The following is a 17,617-nucleotide window of genomic DNA, read 5'->3' as shown; positions in this document are numbered from 1 at the left end:
CCCTGCCCCCAGGCCCAGCGGGGCGAAATCTGTGGCTTGTCTCCCAAGCTGGGGGCAATCCTTGCCCCCCACTCCCCAAAATTCAATACTCTGTTCTTGGCTGATCTCCACACCTGGGAAGTACACTCAGGGAGACTGCATTTAACCAGAAAACAAAGCCACCCCTCTGCAGAGCCCAGGGAGCAGAATTAGTGTGAGATGGGGCAGCCTTGGCTAGATCTCCAAGCTGCACTGGGAAGGGGTTGTGTGGAGCCAGGGGTCTGAGAGCAAGTGAGGAGTCTATATGTTGAGGTAGTTCCCCGGTGTCTATTGGCAGCCTTGCCAGACACTGTGCTCAGTGCTTCAAAGCATTATTTTGTTTCATCTGCTTCACAAGCATCTGTGAGACAGGCATTATAATCCCCACTTCATGGATGAGAAAACAAATGGGGAAATGAGTCAAGATCAAGAGGTAGTGCCTAGAGTCTGTCTGACTCCAACGCTGGTGCTCCTTCTCAGCACCCTGCAGCCTCTTTAGGGAACTGGGAGAGGGAAGGGGAGGAGAGAGTGCTCTCCCAGAAGCATATTCATTCAGCAAACTCAAAGCACCTACTATGCGCCAGGCACTCGGCAAGGCACTAGGCATACAATGAGGAAGAAGTGGTCTTCTTAGGCCTCTAGGAGCCCACAGGTTGAAGCAGAATTATCAGAAAACAGTGTGCTTCCTGCTGTGATCGAGACACGCAGGCAATTGATTAATCACCTGGCGGGGCCCTCTGGGGTACTTCAAGGAAGGCTTCCTAGAAGAGGTGACATCTAACTCCAGTCCTTAAGACACATAGGTGGTTACAAGGAAAAATAGAGTAGGGAAGGAATCAAGAGCCAGAGGGAACACCATTAGCAAAAGTCCAGACTTGAAACCAGCAGAGGAGACATCATTTGAGGCTGAGACTTATTGTGACAGTGTATATGTATAGGAGGCTAGAGGGTGAGGGGCAAGAAGTCACATTTGCAAAACAAAGTTCTGATGAGCTGAGTTTTTACTTAAAAAAGGAAAGCCTGATGGAGCCTCATTGTCCACCTTCCTCAGGTGACCAACACAAAGAAGGAAACCTGTTTCCAGTGGTTCTTCCAGAAGAAAGAGATGCCGGATGGTCAGTATGACTCGCAGACTGGAGCAGGGCTTCTCTGCATCGAAGAGGTAAGTGCAGCCCCAACTTCGGGGTTTATACCCTCTGGGCAGTGCCAGGAGCACTGGGTGGGGAGCCAGAAGCAGGGCCAGGATTAGGGTGAGACAAGTGAGGCACTCACCTCAGGTACAAAATTTAAGGTCACTAAAAACTCTGTAATCAAGATAAGTGATATTCCTTGCAATATTTTTAAAAATCAAAATTAATGCAAAAAAGAAAAAAGGCCTTGGGAGAAACAATACCAATATATTAAATAAAGACAGAATCAGTAATATCAGTTTTTCCTTATGTTTGGACTCCATTCCTGGCCCTGCCACTGACCGTGTGGCTTTGGGTTAGTCATTGTTCTTTGACCTCAGCTTTCATCTGTAACATGAGCAGATAGAAAGGGATGCTGTCTCAAAGATTCCTTCCTGCCCAGACAGTCTAGAATTTCACACAGGAAGGCTGTCTCCGCGTGAGGCCCGATCTGGGCAGAGCAAAGCGGGCCTGGAGCTCAGTTCTCCCACCCACGTCTTCCCTGTGGCCTCCGAGGAGTGTGACCTGGTTAAGGCAGAAGCGCAAGGTTTTTTCTCAAACATTCAATGTTTTTCTGCCCTGCTGCTGATTTCTCTGGCCTCACTGGATGCCGAGGAAGACTGGGGCAAATGCAGGTTTGCTGACAAGGAAGGAAATGATGATTTCAGGGTGCTCTCCTGCGGTGCAAGCTTCTCACTCAGGGCTTGGCATCAAGTAGGTGCTTAATAGCTACTGAGTCTTGTTATAATCACCTGGCCCATTGGTGCAGAGCTTTCTGGCTTCCAAAGTGTTACCTCCTTTGATCGTCACAGCAGTGACAGCACAGAGCTGGGGCAAGGATTATGCTACCATTTTTAGATGAGTAAACTGTGGCTCAGAGGGTTTAAGTACAAAGGCACCAGGCTAGAGAGTGGGGGGAGATGTCCCTCCAGTCACCCTCTTTGAGGTGTGGCTGGGACTTTGGAAACTTCACTGGGGGGAGGGAAGGGACTTAGGAGAGGACTCTTGGGGTCCAGCCCTTCAATCCCCAGGTTAAGAGCTACTTCTACCTTGGATCCTGCCTCGAAGCACACTGTAGAAATGGGCAGAGTGGGAGGGGCCCTTTGAGGGGACAGGGAGGCAGATATCACTCCCCAGTCCCTGAAGGAGACGTTGTGTAATGAGAGGTCACTTCTGACCTCTGGACCTTGCTTTAGGTATAACCCAAGTTATTACTTCATTGAGTATTGGTTCAGTCTTCATTTTGGGGTTGACAAGCATGTGCCAGAGAGGACCCCCTTGTCCTGGGCAAAAGAACACACTTCCTTTTAGAAAAGTGCAGAGGGGTTCCTCTTTCCAGGGAGCAGGATAGCCCAGGTGGAGGGTGTGCCACGCTCAGACAAGCTCCACAAGGAGGGATCACTGCTCCACTCGGAGCAGCTGCCTGGGAATCCAAATGTGAGGCGTTGGTCTGTCCTCAACTCCCCCATCCCACCACGTGCCCAGACCCAGATAAGCCCTGAGCTGAAATCAGAGGGCACTGGAGCTGGAAGGAGCCTTACAGCTCACCCATTACAGATGGGTAAACTGAGGCCAGGGCGGAGAAGGGTCTAGCCTGATATCACACAGAGAGCTAGGGCCGGCCTAGAGCCCAGGCTGACTTGCTGTCCATCGCTCCTTCTGGAACCCCTGCTGACACCGCCTTCACTTATCCTTCTTTCTAGCTGTCCAAAGAGGACATGGGAACTTATAGAGCAGTGGTTTCTGATGACCGTGGTTTGGATGAAACTATACTGGACCTCACAGGAGACGGTATGTGCTGACGATGTTGGAGATGGTCCAGGAGGGTCGTGGGGAGCTTACACTGAGCCAAAAGACTGTGATATGACCTGTAGGGTAAAATGAATGGGATCCCATGTCACTTGGGGCAACTAAGGCACAGAGAGGTTAAGTGACTAGCCCAACGCTGTACAACTAGTCAGTGGGAGGGTGCCTGGTCTGTGTGACACTCATGCTCATGAGTACTGCTACATGCCACTGTGAGCCTAGGCTGCAAGACCCGAGCCCAAGTTCACTCTTCTGCCCCATCGTGGGCCCCTGGCTCTTTGTCCAGCTGATTGGCTCAGCCAGCAAGGAAAGTATCAGGTCGACACATTTGTCCTCCATCCATGGTACCCCCTGCCCCACAATGAGTGCCACGGACCTCCGCCACCCCCAAGACATGGCACCTGTCCTGCCGAGCTCCCGGTGCCCCGAGAGCTGCCCATGAGCTCCACCACATTTTCCAAGGACATTCCATCCTGGTGTGTCCGTAGGGGGGCCTTTCATTAGCTGACCATTCTCTCTGTCTCCCTCCAGCCCTGGATGCCGTCTTCACTGAGCTGGGCAAGATTGGTGGTAAGCAAGCCCCTCTCTGCCCCGTCCTGCCTCAATGCCAAATCACCTCCAGGGGACCTCCAACCAGCCTTGGCTCCCAGGGGTGGGTATAGTTTCCCACCTCCAATACTGGGGAAGAAGTTCCTGCCTCCCCACCACCACACCCCAGGGGCGAGCTAGAGGGCCCAAAATGTGCCACCCAGAGGATCTTAGGGGAGATCCACTCTTCTCCTCTGCCTCCCAGTCCTCTCTGCGACCCCACTGAAAATCCAAGGGACTGAAGAGGGGATCCGGATTTTCAGCAAGGTCAAGTACTACAACGTGGAGTACATGAAAACCACCTGGTTCCACAAGTAAGTCGGCCTTGCCTTGGAGCCCTAGCCAGGCTGGAGGGGGCCCAGCACCTGCCCCAGCTCAGTCCCAAGGGGTTGGCAGACAGGGTCTCCCACTGGTCCTGTTGTCCACAGAAGCAGTCAGGAATAGGGAACGAAAGGGAGCTACCCCAGGGAAGGTGGGTACCCTGGTGGTAGGACCATTTTTCCAGAATATCCATGACCACAGAAGGACCATTGCCTTAGAGAAGCATCTGGAATTGGGGGAGGGAAGGGTGCAGGAACAAGGAAGAACCAGACAGTCGGTTGGGACATGGTACCTTTGTGGGTCTCAGAAGCCTTAGCAAACTCAGGCAGCCAGGCTGAGGGGAGAGGTGCAGGCAGAGAGACCTGTGGGGCTGGCGACTAACTAAGAGCCAGGGCTTGAAGGCAGGATAGATAAGGTATCCACAGAGATTCAGCCGGGAACTAAGTGACCTCAGATAGTTTGAAAGCAGAGTTTTCCCAGTGCTTCTTGTCATTTGCATGCCTCAGCCTTGTGGAGCAGACATTGCTGCACCCATTCTGTGGCGAAGGCTAGACTGACCTGGTCAAGTTTGTCAAATGAGTGAAAGCCATGGCCAAGTTGAATTTCAGGACAATTGAGGCTCCTTCTCTAGAGTTTCTGAGCCCTGTGACTGAGCCCAGATGTATCACTTCTGTAACACAACACTAGGGACGTGGGCCAGGTGTCTCCGGGAATTAAAAAAAGAAGGTTGCTGAGGGCTCGGGGAGAGTGACTGTGGAAAGAAATCCTGGAAGGGTTTAAGATGAGGAGAATGAAGAGGTGAGGAAGTGACTGATGGTCACTGACCCTGGAACACTCTTTCCTCAGAGTCCCAGCCTGCAGGACATGTCACAAATACAGATTCAGTCCCAAGGGGTTGGCACGTAGTTGATGAGCCACAGGATTTAATGAATGAATGGAAGGGTAGATGAGGAATGATGGATGGATAAATGATGAATGGATGATTGGATGGATATTTATGAAATGTCTTATGGATGGTCACCATCTTTAGCCCACAAATCTGGAAACAAAACTCTATGAGAGGAGTTTGGGGCAGGGGGCACCTATGGACCTGCAGACAGACAGCCTGTTGGGGCAGTACTGATGGGCTGAGCCATGTTAACCATTTGTTTGCCCTCACATTCAGAGAGAAACGCCTGGAGAGCAGTGATCGAGTGAGGGCTGGCACCACCCTGGATGAGATCTGGCTCCACATCCTGGATCCCAAAGACTCAGACAAAGGCAAATACATCCTGGAGATAGCTGCCGGGAAGGAAGTTCGGCAACTCTCAGCTGATCTCTCCGGGCAAGGTGAGCTGTCCATCTGTCTGGCTTCAGTGAAGCTTGTTTAGAAAACCCCAGTCTTTCGGGGGACTCCCATCTCCGCACCCAATCCCGGCTTTGCCCCGAGAGAATACTGGAACAGGGGGGACTTGAGAGGCAGGAACAGTCAGGGCTAAGGCCTGTACCTGCGGGTCACAGAGGCAAAGGCCCTGACAATCCACTCCCCTCCCCCTATTTCCTTCTCGCAGCTTTTGATGACGCCTTGGCTGAGCACCAGAGACTAAAGTAAGTATCCTCTGTGTGTCTCAGTGTAAATCATAGGCCTGTTGGGTGTGGCATGAACTGTGCTCCTTTCCTGGGAGCCCCCGCCAGCTCTTCCTTTCCCTTGTTATCCCCTCACCCCCACCCTGGGCAGGACTGTCTTTTAACAAAGGGAACCACGAGCCTTTTTCCCCTTTCTGTTTTTCAGAGCCTTGGCCATCATCGAGAAGAGTAAGTCCACCAGTATTTCTGTTTTCATTTCTGAGTTTGGGGCGGCTTCCAAGAAGCTTATGCTTCCTGGCAGGCTGGTGAAGTCCCCATGGGGTCTGTGTGGTTCTGGGCTGTCATGGAGCTGCCAGGGAGACCTGGGCAGGGACAGTGTGAAGATAGATGATGAGGAGAGTGAGGGTACCAGAGACCGTGGGTGTGAGAGCGCCCGGCACAGGCCTAGGGCAATGTCAGGTGCAACAGCGAGTAGGATCCAACAGTCCGGGGACAGACAAGAACGAGGCTGGGCTGGCCTTTTGGAGTGAGATGTGGGGAGACGGCTTTAAAGCTGAAACTGGTGTTGGGGCGCGGGGCCTCATCTAATAGAGGACTCACCCCCAAACCCAGAGGGACATGGCACGCTCGCTCTCTGAGCAGCCCCAAAGCCACCACCAAGTCCATGCACTCGAGTGTCATCAGGTCTCCTCCGGCCAATTCTAAATCACCCAGAGGTAGAGGACTGACTTCAGGGTCCCACTGACCCCGCAGATCAGAAGTAGGAATTTCAATGAGGGAAAGATTTCTGGCGGCAGAGCAAAGCAGCCCCTGACAATGAGACAACAAGGAAGGAAACTGAAGTACTGTGAGAAACAGAAGAGAGAACTGAAACACTGCTAACTTGGGATCACCTGGGGGAGGGGGAATTCACCCTGCATGGCGTCATTGTCCCTGAGTGTTTCCACTTGGCAGGAAGTGCAGGCCTCAGCATTCATAAATGTCATCAGGAGGGGGCAATGGGGGTCTAAGTGGCCATGCAGTGAGGACTCCTTGCAGGGGGGTGGCCACCTTGGTGGAAAGAGTGCAGCCCGGACACCCCGCCCCCCGCCTCCGCCTCCGCCTGCATCTTGCCAGGAGGATAGCTGACATGATTAGTGAGGCTCTCAAACCCACCATACCGCCAGTCTAATCACTTACCCAGCAAGAACATCTCATCCCATCCTGGAACGCATGTCCCCAGCCAAGACACCTGTCCCGGACTCCAATAGCGAGAAGCTGAATTCACCATATATGGTTGTGGAATCAAGAGTCAACACAAGTGGATCATTTCACCCAGCTCTGAAGGAGGGCCTGGTGAACATTCAACAGCGTCCATCTCTAGGGCCTTCTCTCCACCACCCCAGTTCGGGGTCCTGCTCCCCTTACATCCATTGGACAGACACCAGCCAATTCAGGCTCTTTGCACTTCCCTGATCCATGCTGTAGGATTTGTGCTGCCCACCTCATCTGTTCGCACAACCTCAATTGCAGCACAGGGAATATATTGACTTTCTGTGATTCACAACCACATTCTCTTCCTGCCCACCCACAATGGCCACCAGGTCCTCTCCTTGACCAGAATCAGTGTCCCAAAAGCTTCTGGCCCACTTTTCCTGGCCCCCCTCTTGGTTCACTCCCTTAGCTGGTTCATCACACCTGTTGTGTGCATTTTGCCATATTAAGGCTCGGAGTAACCTTATTTTACATTCTTTCCCAGTCTCAAGGGGAGGGGCACCTCACTGTCACCTCCAGGTGCCACTAATCATGACAATGACCTCAAGTCAATGGTGGAAACACATTCTGTCCCCTATCTTCTGTTTATAAAGGCAAGGAAACAGGTAATACAAATTTAAAGATTCCCACCCCAAAATGAGGAAAATAGAAAAAAGAAGCATTGCTTAAAAATAAGTCTCGACTCTGTGGCAATCTGTTTCTGGGCAGCAACATGCAGAAAAACATTCGTCACCGGGGGTCTCATTTTTCCATTCCAGATCGCGCCAAGGTGGTGAGGGGCCTGCCAGATGTGGCCACAATCATGGAGGATAAGGTACTGACCATGCCCAACCCACAACCAGCAGTCACATGCTGTGTCCCCTTGCAAATCCATCAGAAATCATGAAACAAGGTAGCTCTATGGATTCCAGAGCCCAAGGGGCTGGTTCCACCAGAGTCTGGCCGAATGACCACACCTCACATGTAATATAAAGAAAAGACCCTGAGCCAGATGTCAGGACCATTGGGGGTGCTTGCCCCAGCTCTGCCACATCTCTTTTGGTGGCCCTGGATGTCACGGAGCTCTGTCTGTGAACTTCAGTTTCCACAGGAGTTCAACTAAAAACCCTTCCCTAAAAGCCCTTCCAGGGCAGAAATTATGCAAGTTGAATATTCTAAAAAATGGTAGCTAACGTTATTATGGTGCTTACTTTGTGCCAGGCGCTATTCCTATATATTACCTATTTTAGTTTGTCATCAGGGCCACAGGAAATGGGGTATTATTACTAGTCACACTGTATAGCTGAGGAAACTGAGGCCCAGAGAGGTTAAAGGACGAACCTAAGGTCACAAAGCTTGAAGAGGCAGAACGAAGGCAGGTCAGCTCTAGGCTCTGAGTGTTTGACCATGAAACTATAGGACTCTGAATTAGAGCTTATTCAAGAATTTTCAAACTCCATTCATAAATCTTTGTATTAAAGCAATATAACTTTATTTGCACAGCAAGATCATAATGACATGTATACAACAAAAAGCAATAAAGCCATCTGGGGCAGGTAATTGCCAGAATAAGAATAGCCTGCAATCCTAACGCGTCAGTATTCCTGTAGAAAAGTTGAGGATGGAGGATGTGAGGTTAAAGTAAAATGTCTCTCCCTTTAATGTTATCGCTTCATGGGATACGATAAAACACGTCATGAATTTATCACAAGGAGCAGCTTGTGCTGGGAGCTCTCTGGGGGAGTAAAGATGAGTTCCAATGTCATTATAAGGAGGTGACCCAGCGTCCCCTTCCTGTCATTTCAGTCCCTGTGCCTCACCTGCATCATCTCAGGAGACCCCTCCCCTGAAATCTCTTGGCTGAAGAATGACCAGCCTGTCACCTTCCATGACCGCTACCACATGGACGTGAGGGGATCAGAGGTCACCATCACCATCGACAAGGTCAACAGTGAGGACAGTGGGCGCTACGGAGTCTTTGTCAAGAACAAGTATGGCTCTGAGACGGGCCAGGTCACTATCAGCGTGTTCAAGCACGGGGAGGAGCCCAAGGAGCTGAAGAAGATGTGACGGGCACGTTTAGGCACAGCCTGAGGTCTAGTCTGCATGGACCAGTAGGGTCAACGAGTGCATCACAGGCCCAGGGAGCAGGGGGGATAGGGGGAAGGGACAGGGTAGAAGCCAGGACACAGGGGTAGCATGGAGTGGACACACCAAAGTGGAACGGCAAAGACCTTGCTGGGATCTCGAGAGGCCTCGGGATGGTGGGATCAGCACTGGACTTGGAATGGGAGACCCAGGTACAAAACCCAGTTTCAATTCTACACTCTCCTTTCTTTCTCATCTATCACATGGGGATTCCTACTCCTAGGGATTGTTTATAAAAAATCCTTTATAAACCATATACCAGTGGTTCTCAACAGCAGGCAATTTTGTCCCCCAGGGGACATTTGGCAATGTCTAAATTTTGGGTTGTCACAACTGGGGGTGACTACTGGTATCTAGTAGATAGAGGCCACAGATACTGCTAAACACCACATGGAATATCCGACCCAAATGTCAATAGTGCCGAGATTGGTTAGCCCTACCAGAAACTGATATTTCACAACATCCCTCTTTCAGGATACCGTATTTTCCATTCACATAAGTTCAACAAACATTCATTTGAAGTCGAGCATGGGCCAGGCTGAGGATGGCATTAGGAGCTCAAAAATAAATAATATGCAGCCCTCATCCTTGAGGAGGCCTCAGCCCCTGGGGAGAGTCAAACCTGGGTGCAAATGACTACGGGACAAGGCAGATGATAAGGATTATAAAACAGGTCCAAATAAAGTGCCGCTAGTGGTCAGAGGAGAGCAACAGAAGTTTGTCCCAACTGGGGAAAGTGGGCTTTGAAACACCTTCATGGAACTTGCAGAATTGGTATTGGAGCGTGAAAAATGAGTCCGATTTGGCGACGGTTATGGGAGGAGGGCATTTCAGGGGCAGAGCATTGTGAGAGCAAAGGTGAGGAGGTGTAGTGACACTGCCTTGGTGGCCTGGGTGGCCTTGGTGGCTTTGGATGAGAGTTGGATGACTTTCAAGACTGCTTCCCACTCGGGGCCTCTGCCTGGTGCAACAGATAACAGGTTGGCCTTGCTGGGTGGGCCTCGATTAGGAGCTGGGCATTTCACCACCCTCCAATTTCCTTCTTTTTAAAAATACGATTTGCAGGGGGTGGGCGTTTATAAAGCTATAGATATTTGTTGTAAAATTTTGGAAACCCCTGAAAAATGATAAAGGAGAAAATAAAAATCATCTATACTCCCAACACCAGAAGATAACCCACCTCTGATTTCTGAAATGACTTCTGAACTTCAAGATAAAATGAATCACTCCTACACTCACCACCTACACATGTCTCATGGTGGGTGACTTATATCCCCCAGTGACTCATCATGTTCTAGCTCGTGGTGCACTCAGGCCAGGAATTCAATGAAGAGGGTAGGGACCCAGGAGCCTGACCGTGCCCTGGCTGGGAAGGAGTGTGGGGGAATTGTGCAGGTCTTGGAGGCAAACACACCTTGGGTAATTCTTTTCCTTTCTCTGGGCCTCAATTTCCCACCTATAAAACAAGAAGTCTGAAAGGTCATTTTCGAGGAACCTTTCGGCTGACACTGAGACCTTTATTACTTCCCAGAACTTAATTCTCGTTGCTTTTCTCTTCTCATGACGATGTGAGGAAGAAAAAGGCTCCATCCTCACCCCCCCACCCCCCCACTCTCACACTTAGCATCTCAGAAGAGAGATTTGGCTTCTTTCATGAGTCAATGAAAAATGTCAGATTTCAGAGAAATTGGAAAGCACAGTATCCACTTTCTCCTTAAAACCACAGCCTTCCATATGCTTACACGTGTACTTCATCTTCTCACAAAGCACCTGCCTTCTCCTTCACTTTATCATCACCCCAACACAGGGAGGTAGACAGAGAGCGCGATGATAAATTACAGGGGCACAACGCTTAAAGGTATAAAGCATTCTCATATCTCAGTGCATCAGATCCAATGGGACAGCTTCACTGGCCCCATTTTTACAGATAATGGCAATTGAGAACCCGAACGGTAAATGGCAGAGTCAGGACAAGAACAAGAGTCCCTGGATCCTGCTTCAGAGGACGTTCTGCTCTGCCACGCTGCCCCTGAGCAATGCAGGGGTACTCGGACCCCGGAGCCCAGAAGTGAACCAATCATAAGTTCTCAATAAACACTTGAGAATTGCCAAAGTAATGAATGAGCAAATCAGTGAGTGGATGGGTAAATGGAGATGACTTGTTGGCCCCACTGTCCAGAAGGGTAAAATTGTCTCCATGGGAGGAGCGGGTGTTGCATGCGGGACGGTGGTACACAGCACTTAGTCACGAGTTCCTCCCTGAGAAGCGTTTAGCCCTCCTGTTGGCCCCGATGGAGCATGGTCTGAGCGCCCCCTGTTGGTGGGGAGTGAGTTTGCATGCTAAGCAGCGGCTCAGAAGCAGTGCACCATGGGGCTGGAAATGCTGTGAACTCTGATTCATGGAGGGGAAAAGGGCTGGACATGGACTTAATTACCAACGGCCAATGATTTAGTCAATAATGCGTAAGTAATGAAACCTCCATAAAAACCCCTAAATGATGAGATTTGTAGGGCTTCCGGGATTGTGGACACATTAAGGTGCTGGGAGGGTGTGCACCCAGAAAGAGCATGGAGACTTCATACCTTCTTCCTATTTCTCGCTCTATGTAGCTCTTCACTTGGCCGTTCCTTTGTATCCATTATAATATTCTTTATAAGAAACCAGTAAATGGAAAGAAAATGTTTCCCTGAGTTTTGTGAACTGTTCTAGCAAATTATCAAACCTGAGGAGGACGTCATGGGAGCCCTCGATTCACAGCTGGTTGGTCAGAAGTACAAGTGGCAACCTGGGACTTTCAACAGGTATCTGAAGTGAGGGCAGTGTTATGGGACTGAGCCCTTTATGTGGAATCTGACGCTTCCTTTGGGTAGTTGTCTTAAAATTGAATTGTAGGACACCCAATTGACGTCTAGAGATTTGGGAAACTGGTTGTTGGTATGGAAAAACCCACACATTTGGTGTCAGAAATGTTGTGAACCAAAACAGGTCAACACCTCCCCAGAGGGTCTTTTCCAGCTTCATCTGTTCTGTATTACCTGAGAGCAGGGTCGCTGGCGGTAGCATGCTATCATCCAGTGAAGCCAGACTCCCTAGCTTCACCTCATTCACAATGTATAGCCTGGATCATATTGTATAGCCTTTCACCTTAGTCTCCCCTTCCTGACCTGTTCCCAATGGCCTCCACTCCTGCCCCTGGCCTGGACTACTCCCAGCACCCTCCTTGTGGGAACCCTCTGGTTCCTCCTTAGCTATAATTCCCACCTGCTCCTTGTATTACTCTTTTACGGGTTCATCCTGGAAAACATCTCAGTTGTTCTAGCCTGATCCCTGAGTTTCTGCATGGGACTCAGAAAGTCAGGAACTTTGTCTCCCCTACCTGGTGGAGCCCAGCAGGAAACACGCGATCCCAGCATTCTCCAGGAAGCTTCCATGGATCTCCCGGCATAGTGGACTTCCAGGGAGCCAGGCAGGGTGTGCAGGTTGAAGGAGGGACAGCCAGCCAGTAGATTGCCCCTTGAACACACCACCAGCCACTCCTCCCCCACAGCTGCTCTGCCACCTTTCAAATACCAGCCCTGGGTTCAATCCTTGACCTAAAGTAAAGCTTAAGAGCAGTAAACAGGAAGAATATAGGGAGCAAGAACCCTGATGGTAAATGACTGGCCTGTGTAACAATTAACCTCTACCCACTCAGCCTCAGCTGCCACTCTAGTCAGATGCTTTCAATACCTTAAAATTTCCAAATCACTTCAAGCAACTTGGGTGACATTTTCATGCCAAATATAGTTTCAGAAGCAACGCTCCCCAGATGTCTCTAGCTAGAGAAAGCCAGATATTTTATTTTCAGCATTTAAGAAAAGTATAAACCCTGAGGCCGGTGGAGTTTCAGCCAAGAAGTGCCCTGGGTTGAGAGCAAAACAAATTGCACAGCCAGCAAGGAATGTGCCTCTCCTCTCCTGGGCCTCCCAGAAATCCATGTGCCCTTCGGCTGACTTTTATACCATCACTTCCTGTTCTAGCAGATCTAAAGAAAGAGAAACACAGGGCCACACAAAAGTCTTTTCATTCCAATCATAGAAACGTTCGTGGTGAAATGCGTCTTTGGGTTTGCTTTAAAATACTCCAGTTTGGGGGGAGAGGGGAAATGAGAAGAAGAGAGATAAATGAAAAAGGTAGCAAAATATGGATGATTCTTGAAGCTGGGTGATTGGTACATGGGGGTTCATACTCACTACTTTTGTATATGTTTGAAATTTTTTCATAATAAAAAATTTTAACAACTCCATGGGAAACCAATCTTCAGCTGTCTTTTCATCTGGAGTCATATTAAGTTATAAATCCAGCAATTAGTCAGGGACATTAGAAAGAGGCAAGTGAGCACAGACTTCCTCTCTTGGCATATGCGTAACAGGCATATCTGTAACAGGCAATGCGTACAGCCTGTTATTTTTCAATCGCACTGATTAAAATTAATGGTAACATAGATGCCCTACAAGAAATAACTACCAAGTAAGGGCTGTAGTTTTTTTGTTTTAATTACACATCCAAATGATTCATCGACTGCATTCATTCAACACAATCTTTACTGAGCTTATGAGGTGGCAGGAACATACAAAATTGGTGTTATAACCTGATGTCCAGCTTTCCTTTACTTGATATGTCACTTAAGTAATTTCTGCATCTCGTCTGTAAAAAGAAGACTGCTGTAACAATTAGATGCAGGGATGCTTGCCCAGGAACTAGCACAGTGCCTAATAGGAATGAAACAAATGATAGACTTCCCCACCCACCCATTCCCAGGTTGGGGAGGGTGCAGGGGAGGTCATGGTCTGCTGGGGAAGATAGACGACGGGTCAGTCCAGCTCCTACAGAACTCCACAGTTTCTTCTGCACATTTTTGAGTGATGACAGTATAAATCCTGCCAGAGACAGGAGCCCACAACCTCACAACGGATTTTTAAAGTAGTATCTGTTGTATTTTTTTCAATTATAGAAATTATAAACGTGTGTTGTAGAAAGATTGGATGAGACAGAAAAGAGGCAAGAAGAAACGTAAAAATATCCATACGCCCACCAACCAGAAATAAGCACAGTGGAAGACACTGCTTATTAACCAATCTAACAGATATCCCCACCCTTTCCTCGTTGCCACCTCCACTTTAGAGACTGGGAAGTTAGATGCTCACTTTCCCAGGGCCCTTGTAGCTGGGGGCAGCCACAGGACATGGTTCTGGTCAAAGGGACCTTAGCAGAAATTTGCTAGGCCACCTTGGTAGGATCTTGATGTTCCTGACAAAAGGAGCAGACACTGCAGGCACGGTGCTACTCCCCTTCTTCCTGTCTGCCTCAAATGTGGAATTGATGCTTGGGGTTGGGACAGCCATCTTGTGACCACAAAGAAAAGAAAATGGCCGAGATACCAGCCCTGACATCACCAAGCAGCCGACACCAGACCCTCAGACCTCCAGACTACTTATGAACGGAAAAATAAACCCCTCTGTACTTATGGCACCATAAATCAGGTTTTCAATTCCTTAGAGCTGAAAGCATTCCCAATTCACGCACCATTTGTTAAGATTTTTTTTGGTGTACTTCATACTAGTCTTAAGAGTGTTGAGAAATCTTATATATAATTTTACATTCTGGGTTTTTCATATGCCATTGAACCATAAGAATTTTATCACATCACCAAAAAGCATTCCCAAACCCCATATTAGTGTTTGTCTAGCATGATAAATCATTTCCATATGGCTAAAAATACTTTCTACCATTTCACTATTAAAAATAAAACTGGGATGGACATCCTTGTATATAAATCTTTGCCTGCATCTCTGAAAAATTTTCTAGAATAGATTCTACAAGAGGAATTACTGGATCAAAGGGCATGTATTCCTAGGTTGAAAACAGACTAGCTACATGGCAAGAGTGGAAACCAGCAACCAGGGTAGCTGGGCCTTCCCCTCAGGGCACATGTTAGAAGTTAGTGGATCAGCCAACACAAATTTATTGAGTTGCTATTTCACTCCAGGCATTATGCTAGGCCCTGGTGATATAGTGATGACCAAAACAGACATGAGCCCTGCTCACATGAGAAATGCCATTTATCAGATGTTTATCCAGAGAGATGGCTGGCTTTTATTGGACCATGGCCAACTGATAAAAGGGCAGGCTCACCACAAAGTTAAAAAGCAAAAACCAACTGAGAAAAACATTTGTGATCTATATGGAAACTATAAGGCTAATAAACATAATATACAATTACAGTCCAGTCTTATCATGAGTAGTATGCCATTATCAAAAATGATGTTGCAAAAAAAAATATTGAGATGCACAGAAAGATGTTCTGAATAGGTTTTAAGAATCAAAAGGCAGATTTCAAACAGCATATAGAAGTGTGATCTTATTCTATTAAAACAAAAAAATTATATTTTAAAAGACTAGAATAAATATCAAAATGTTAGTGAATTCTCTACAGCTGATTTTTATTTTCTTTTCTTATCTGTATTTTCAAAATCTCTATAATACACTTGCATTATATTTTTAACAGAAAAGAGAAACAAGAACTTTTGAATGTTTTATAAGCTACCACAGAAATTTGCCCCTTCTCTGCCAAACTAGCCTCCCCTTATTTTCTGTGTTCCTGGTGTCAAGACCCTGTTTATTTTTGCTTTTGTATCTCACTTGTTAATGATACCTGGGACCCTCACTTCTAATTCTTTTAAAACTTTTTAAATTTCAGATATTGTATTTTATAGCTTTGGAATTTCCATTTGGTTCTTTTTTATAATTTCTATTTCTCTGTCAAGATTTCCTATCTACAGGGCAGCCAGTTGGCTCAGTGGTTAGAGCCCAGTGCTCATAACACCAAGGTCACCAGTTCGATTCCCACATGGGCCAGTGAGCTGTCCCTTCCATAACTAGATTGAAAATGACTTGACATGGAGTTGATGGGTCCTGGAAAAACACTGTTCCCCAATATTCCCCAATAAAAGATCTCCTATCTTCCCCTTTTTCTAAATTTATTTATTTTCTTATTTTATTATTTATTTTAAGATTTTTATTAAAATATAGCTAACATATAATATTATATTAGTTTCGGCTGTATACTACAGTTATTCAACATTTATATACCTAAAGAAGTGATCACCATCTGACACCGTACCACGCTATCACAATATTATTGACTGTATGCCCTATGCTCTACATTACATCAACTATACAGCATAGTGTTTAGACATTTACATAATTTAAGAAGTGATCCCCCTAATTAGTCGAGTAACCACCTGGCACTATACATAGTTATTACCATATTATTGATTATATTCCCTGTGCTTTACTTTACATCCCATTGACTATTTTGTAACTTCCAATTTGTATTTCTTTTTTTTTTTTTTTTTTTTTTTTTTTTACAGAGGTCTTTTATTTTTTTACACTTATGCCATGAATTCATAGGGAATGGGTTCCAGCAGCTCAGGCTCCTTTCCATTGGTTCTCACAAAGTGTGCTTCTCTGGGTGGGGCAGGCTGGCGTTTCAGTTGAACCCAGATACCTTTCTCTTTGGCTTCCTTCTTTTTCTGATCATTTTCCTTCACCCGTTTCAGGAAGCTATCTCGGCTCTTAGAGTGCTTAATATGCTCAATACGAACATTAATTCTCTTGGCAAGAATCTTGCCCTTGACTTGTTTGTTTACAACAATGCCAACTGCATGCTGAGTAACATTGTAGACCCTTCCCGTTTTGCCATGGTAACATTTGTGGGGCATTCCTTTTTGAACAGTGCCCATTCCCTTGATGTCTACAATATCACCTTTCTTGTAGATTCGCATGTATGTGGCCAAAGGAACAACTCCATGTTTTCTAAAAGGCTTAGAGAACATATAGCGGGTGCCTCTCCTCTTTCCCTTTGTGTTGGTCATTTTGACGAATTACTGGAAGATGGCGGTCCCGGCCGAAAAGGACCAATTTGTATTTCTTAATCACTTCACTTTTTTCACCCTGCCTCCAACCCCCCTCCCACCTATCACCCCAACAAATCTAGTACCCATCTGACACCACACATAGTTATTACAATATTAGTGACTACATTCCTTATGCTATACCCTACATCCCCATAATTACGATGTAACAACTGATTTGTACTTCTTAATCCCATCCCCTTTTTCACGTACTCCCAAACCCCATCCCATCTGGCAACCATCAAAATGTTCTCAGTACCCATGAATTTGTTTATGTTTCATTTGTTTGTTTATTTTGTTCTTAAATTCCACTTATAAGTGAAATCATATAACACTTTTCTTTCGCTGTCTGACTTACTGCACTCAGCACAATACCCTCTAGGTCCATCCATGTTGTCGCAGATGACAAAATTTCATCCTTTCTAATGACTGAGTAATATTCCATTGTAGATATGTACTATTTCTTCTTTACCCAGTCATGCATCGATGGACACTTAGGTTGCTTCATATCTTGACTGTTGTAAATAATGCTGCAGTGAACGTTCTAATGCAGTAGAACGGCATTAGCCAGGCTGATGGAGACTCAGATATGGCGGCTGCTTGCCTGTGCATGCTGGGAAGGAGGAGGGCTCAACAAAGAAACTGGCTTCTATCAGCTTTTCCACCTGGGAGAAAGCTGCTCCTCCAGCCCTCACTCTGAAGCCAGACAACTCTGTTCCTCCCTGTGTGTCCCTTTCACCTTTCAAGCTGCTGCCCCAGCGCTGGAGCTCAGAGTGAGTAAATCCGTTAACAAGTAAGTCCATGCACCGGCC

At 47.3% G+C, this 17,617-nt stretch overlaps 2 protein-coding genes and 1 long non-coding RNA gene across 3 annotated transcripts in view; 1 reads left to right on the top strand and 2 right to left on the bottom strand.

The window, feature by feature from the left end:
• The window catches only part of MYOM3 (myomesin 3), a 49,164-nt gene extending 39,159 nt beyond the window's left edge, over positions 1-10,005 (top strand). Inside the window, exons 29-37 of the mRNA XM_033113981.1 lie at positions 1,070-1,180; positions 2,891-2,978; positions 3,525-3,563; positions 3,787-3,895; positions 5,068-5,231; positions 5,453-5,489; positions 5,674-5,696; positions 7,481-7,536; positions 8,508-10,005. Coding sequence (XP_032969872.1) covers positions 1,070-1,180; positions 2,891-2,978; positions 3,525-3,563; positions 3,787-3,895; positions 5,068-5,231; positions 5,453-5,489; positions 5,674-5,696; positions 7,481-7,536; positions 8,508-8,771 — 891 coding nt within the window. The 3' untranslated portion in view covers positions 8,772-10,005. The remainder of the gene's footprint in view (positions 1-1,069; positions 1,181-2,890; positions 2,979-3,524; positions 3,564-3,786; positions 3,896-5,067; positions 5,232-5,452; positions 5,490-5,673; positions 5,697-7,480; positions 7,537-8,507) is intronic.
• Positions 1-12,361, bottom strand: part of LOC117026848 (uncharacterized) — a 29,085-nt gene extending 16,724 nt beyond the window's left edge. Inside the window, exon 1 of the long non-coding RNA XR_004423830.1 lies at positions 12,227-12,361. This is a non-coding gene — a long non-coding RNA (uncharacterized LOC117026848). The remainder of the gene's footprint in view (positions 1-12,226) is intronic.
• Positions 12,362-16,256: 3,895 nt separating this feature from the next.
• On the bottom strand, positions 16,257-16,793 carry LOC117026846 (60S ribosomal protein L21-like). The gene has a single exon (XM_033113980.1). It carries the CDS (start codon positions 16,764-16,766, stop codon positions 16,284-16,286), a length of 483 nt encoding a protein of 160 aa, XP_032969871.1. The 5' UTR covers positions 16,767-16,793; the 3' UTR covers positions 16,257-16,283.
• Positions 16,794-17,617: the final 824 nt, after the last annotated feature.

Source organism: Rhinolophus ferrumequinum, chromosome 9, assembly GCF_004115265.2.
Source record: "Rhinolophus ferrumequinum isolate MPI-CBG mRhiFer1 chromosome 9, mRhiFer1_v1.p, whole genome shotgun sequence".
Lineage (NCBI taxonomy): Eukaryota > Metazoa > Chordata > Mammalia > Chiroptera > Rhinolophidae > Rhinolophus > Rhinolophus ferrumequinum.
Note: the sequence above shows the minus strand (reverse complement) of the source record. Positions and strands in the feature narration are given on the sequence as shown.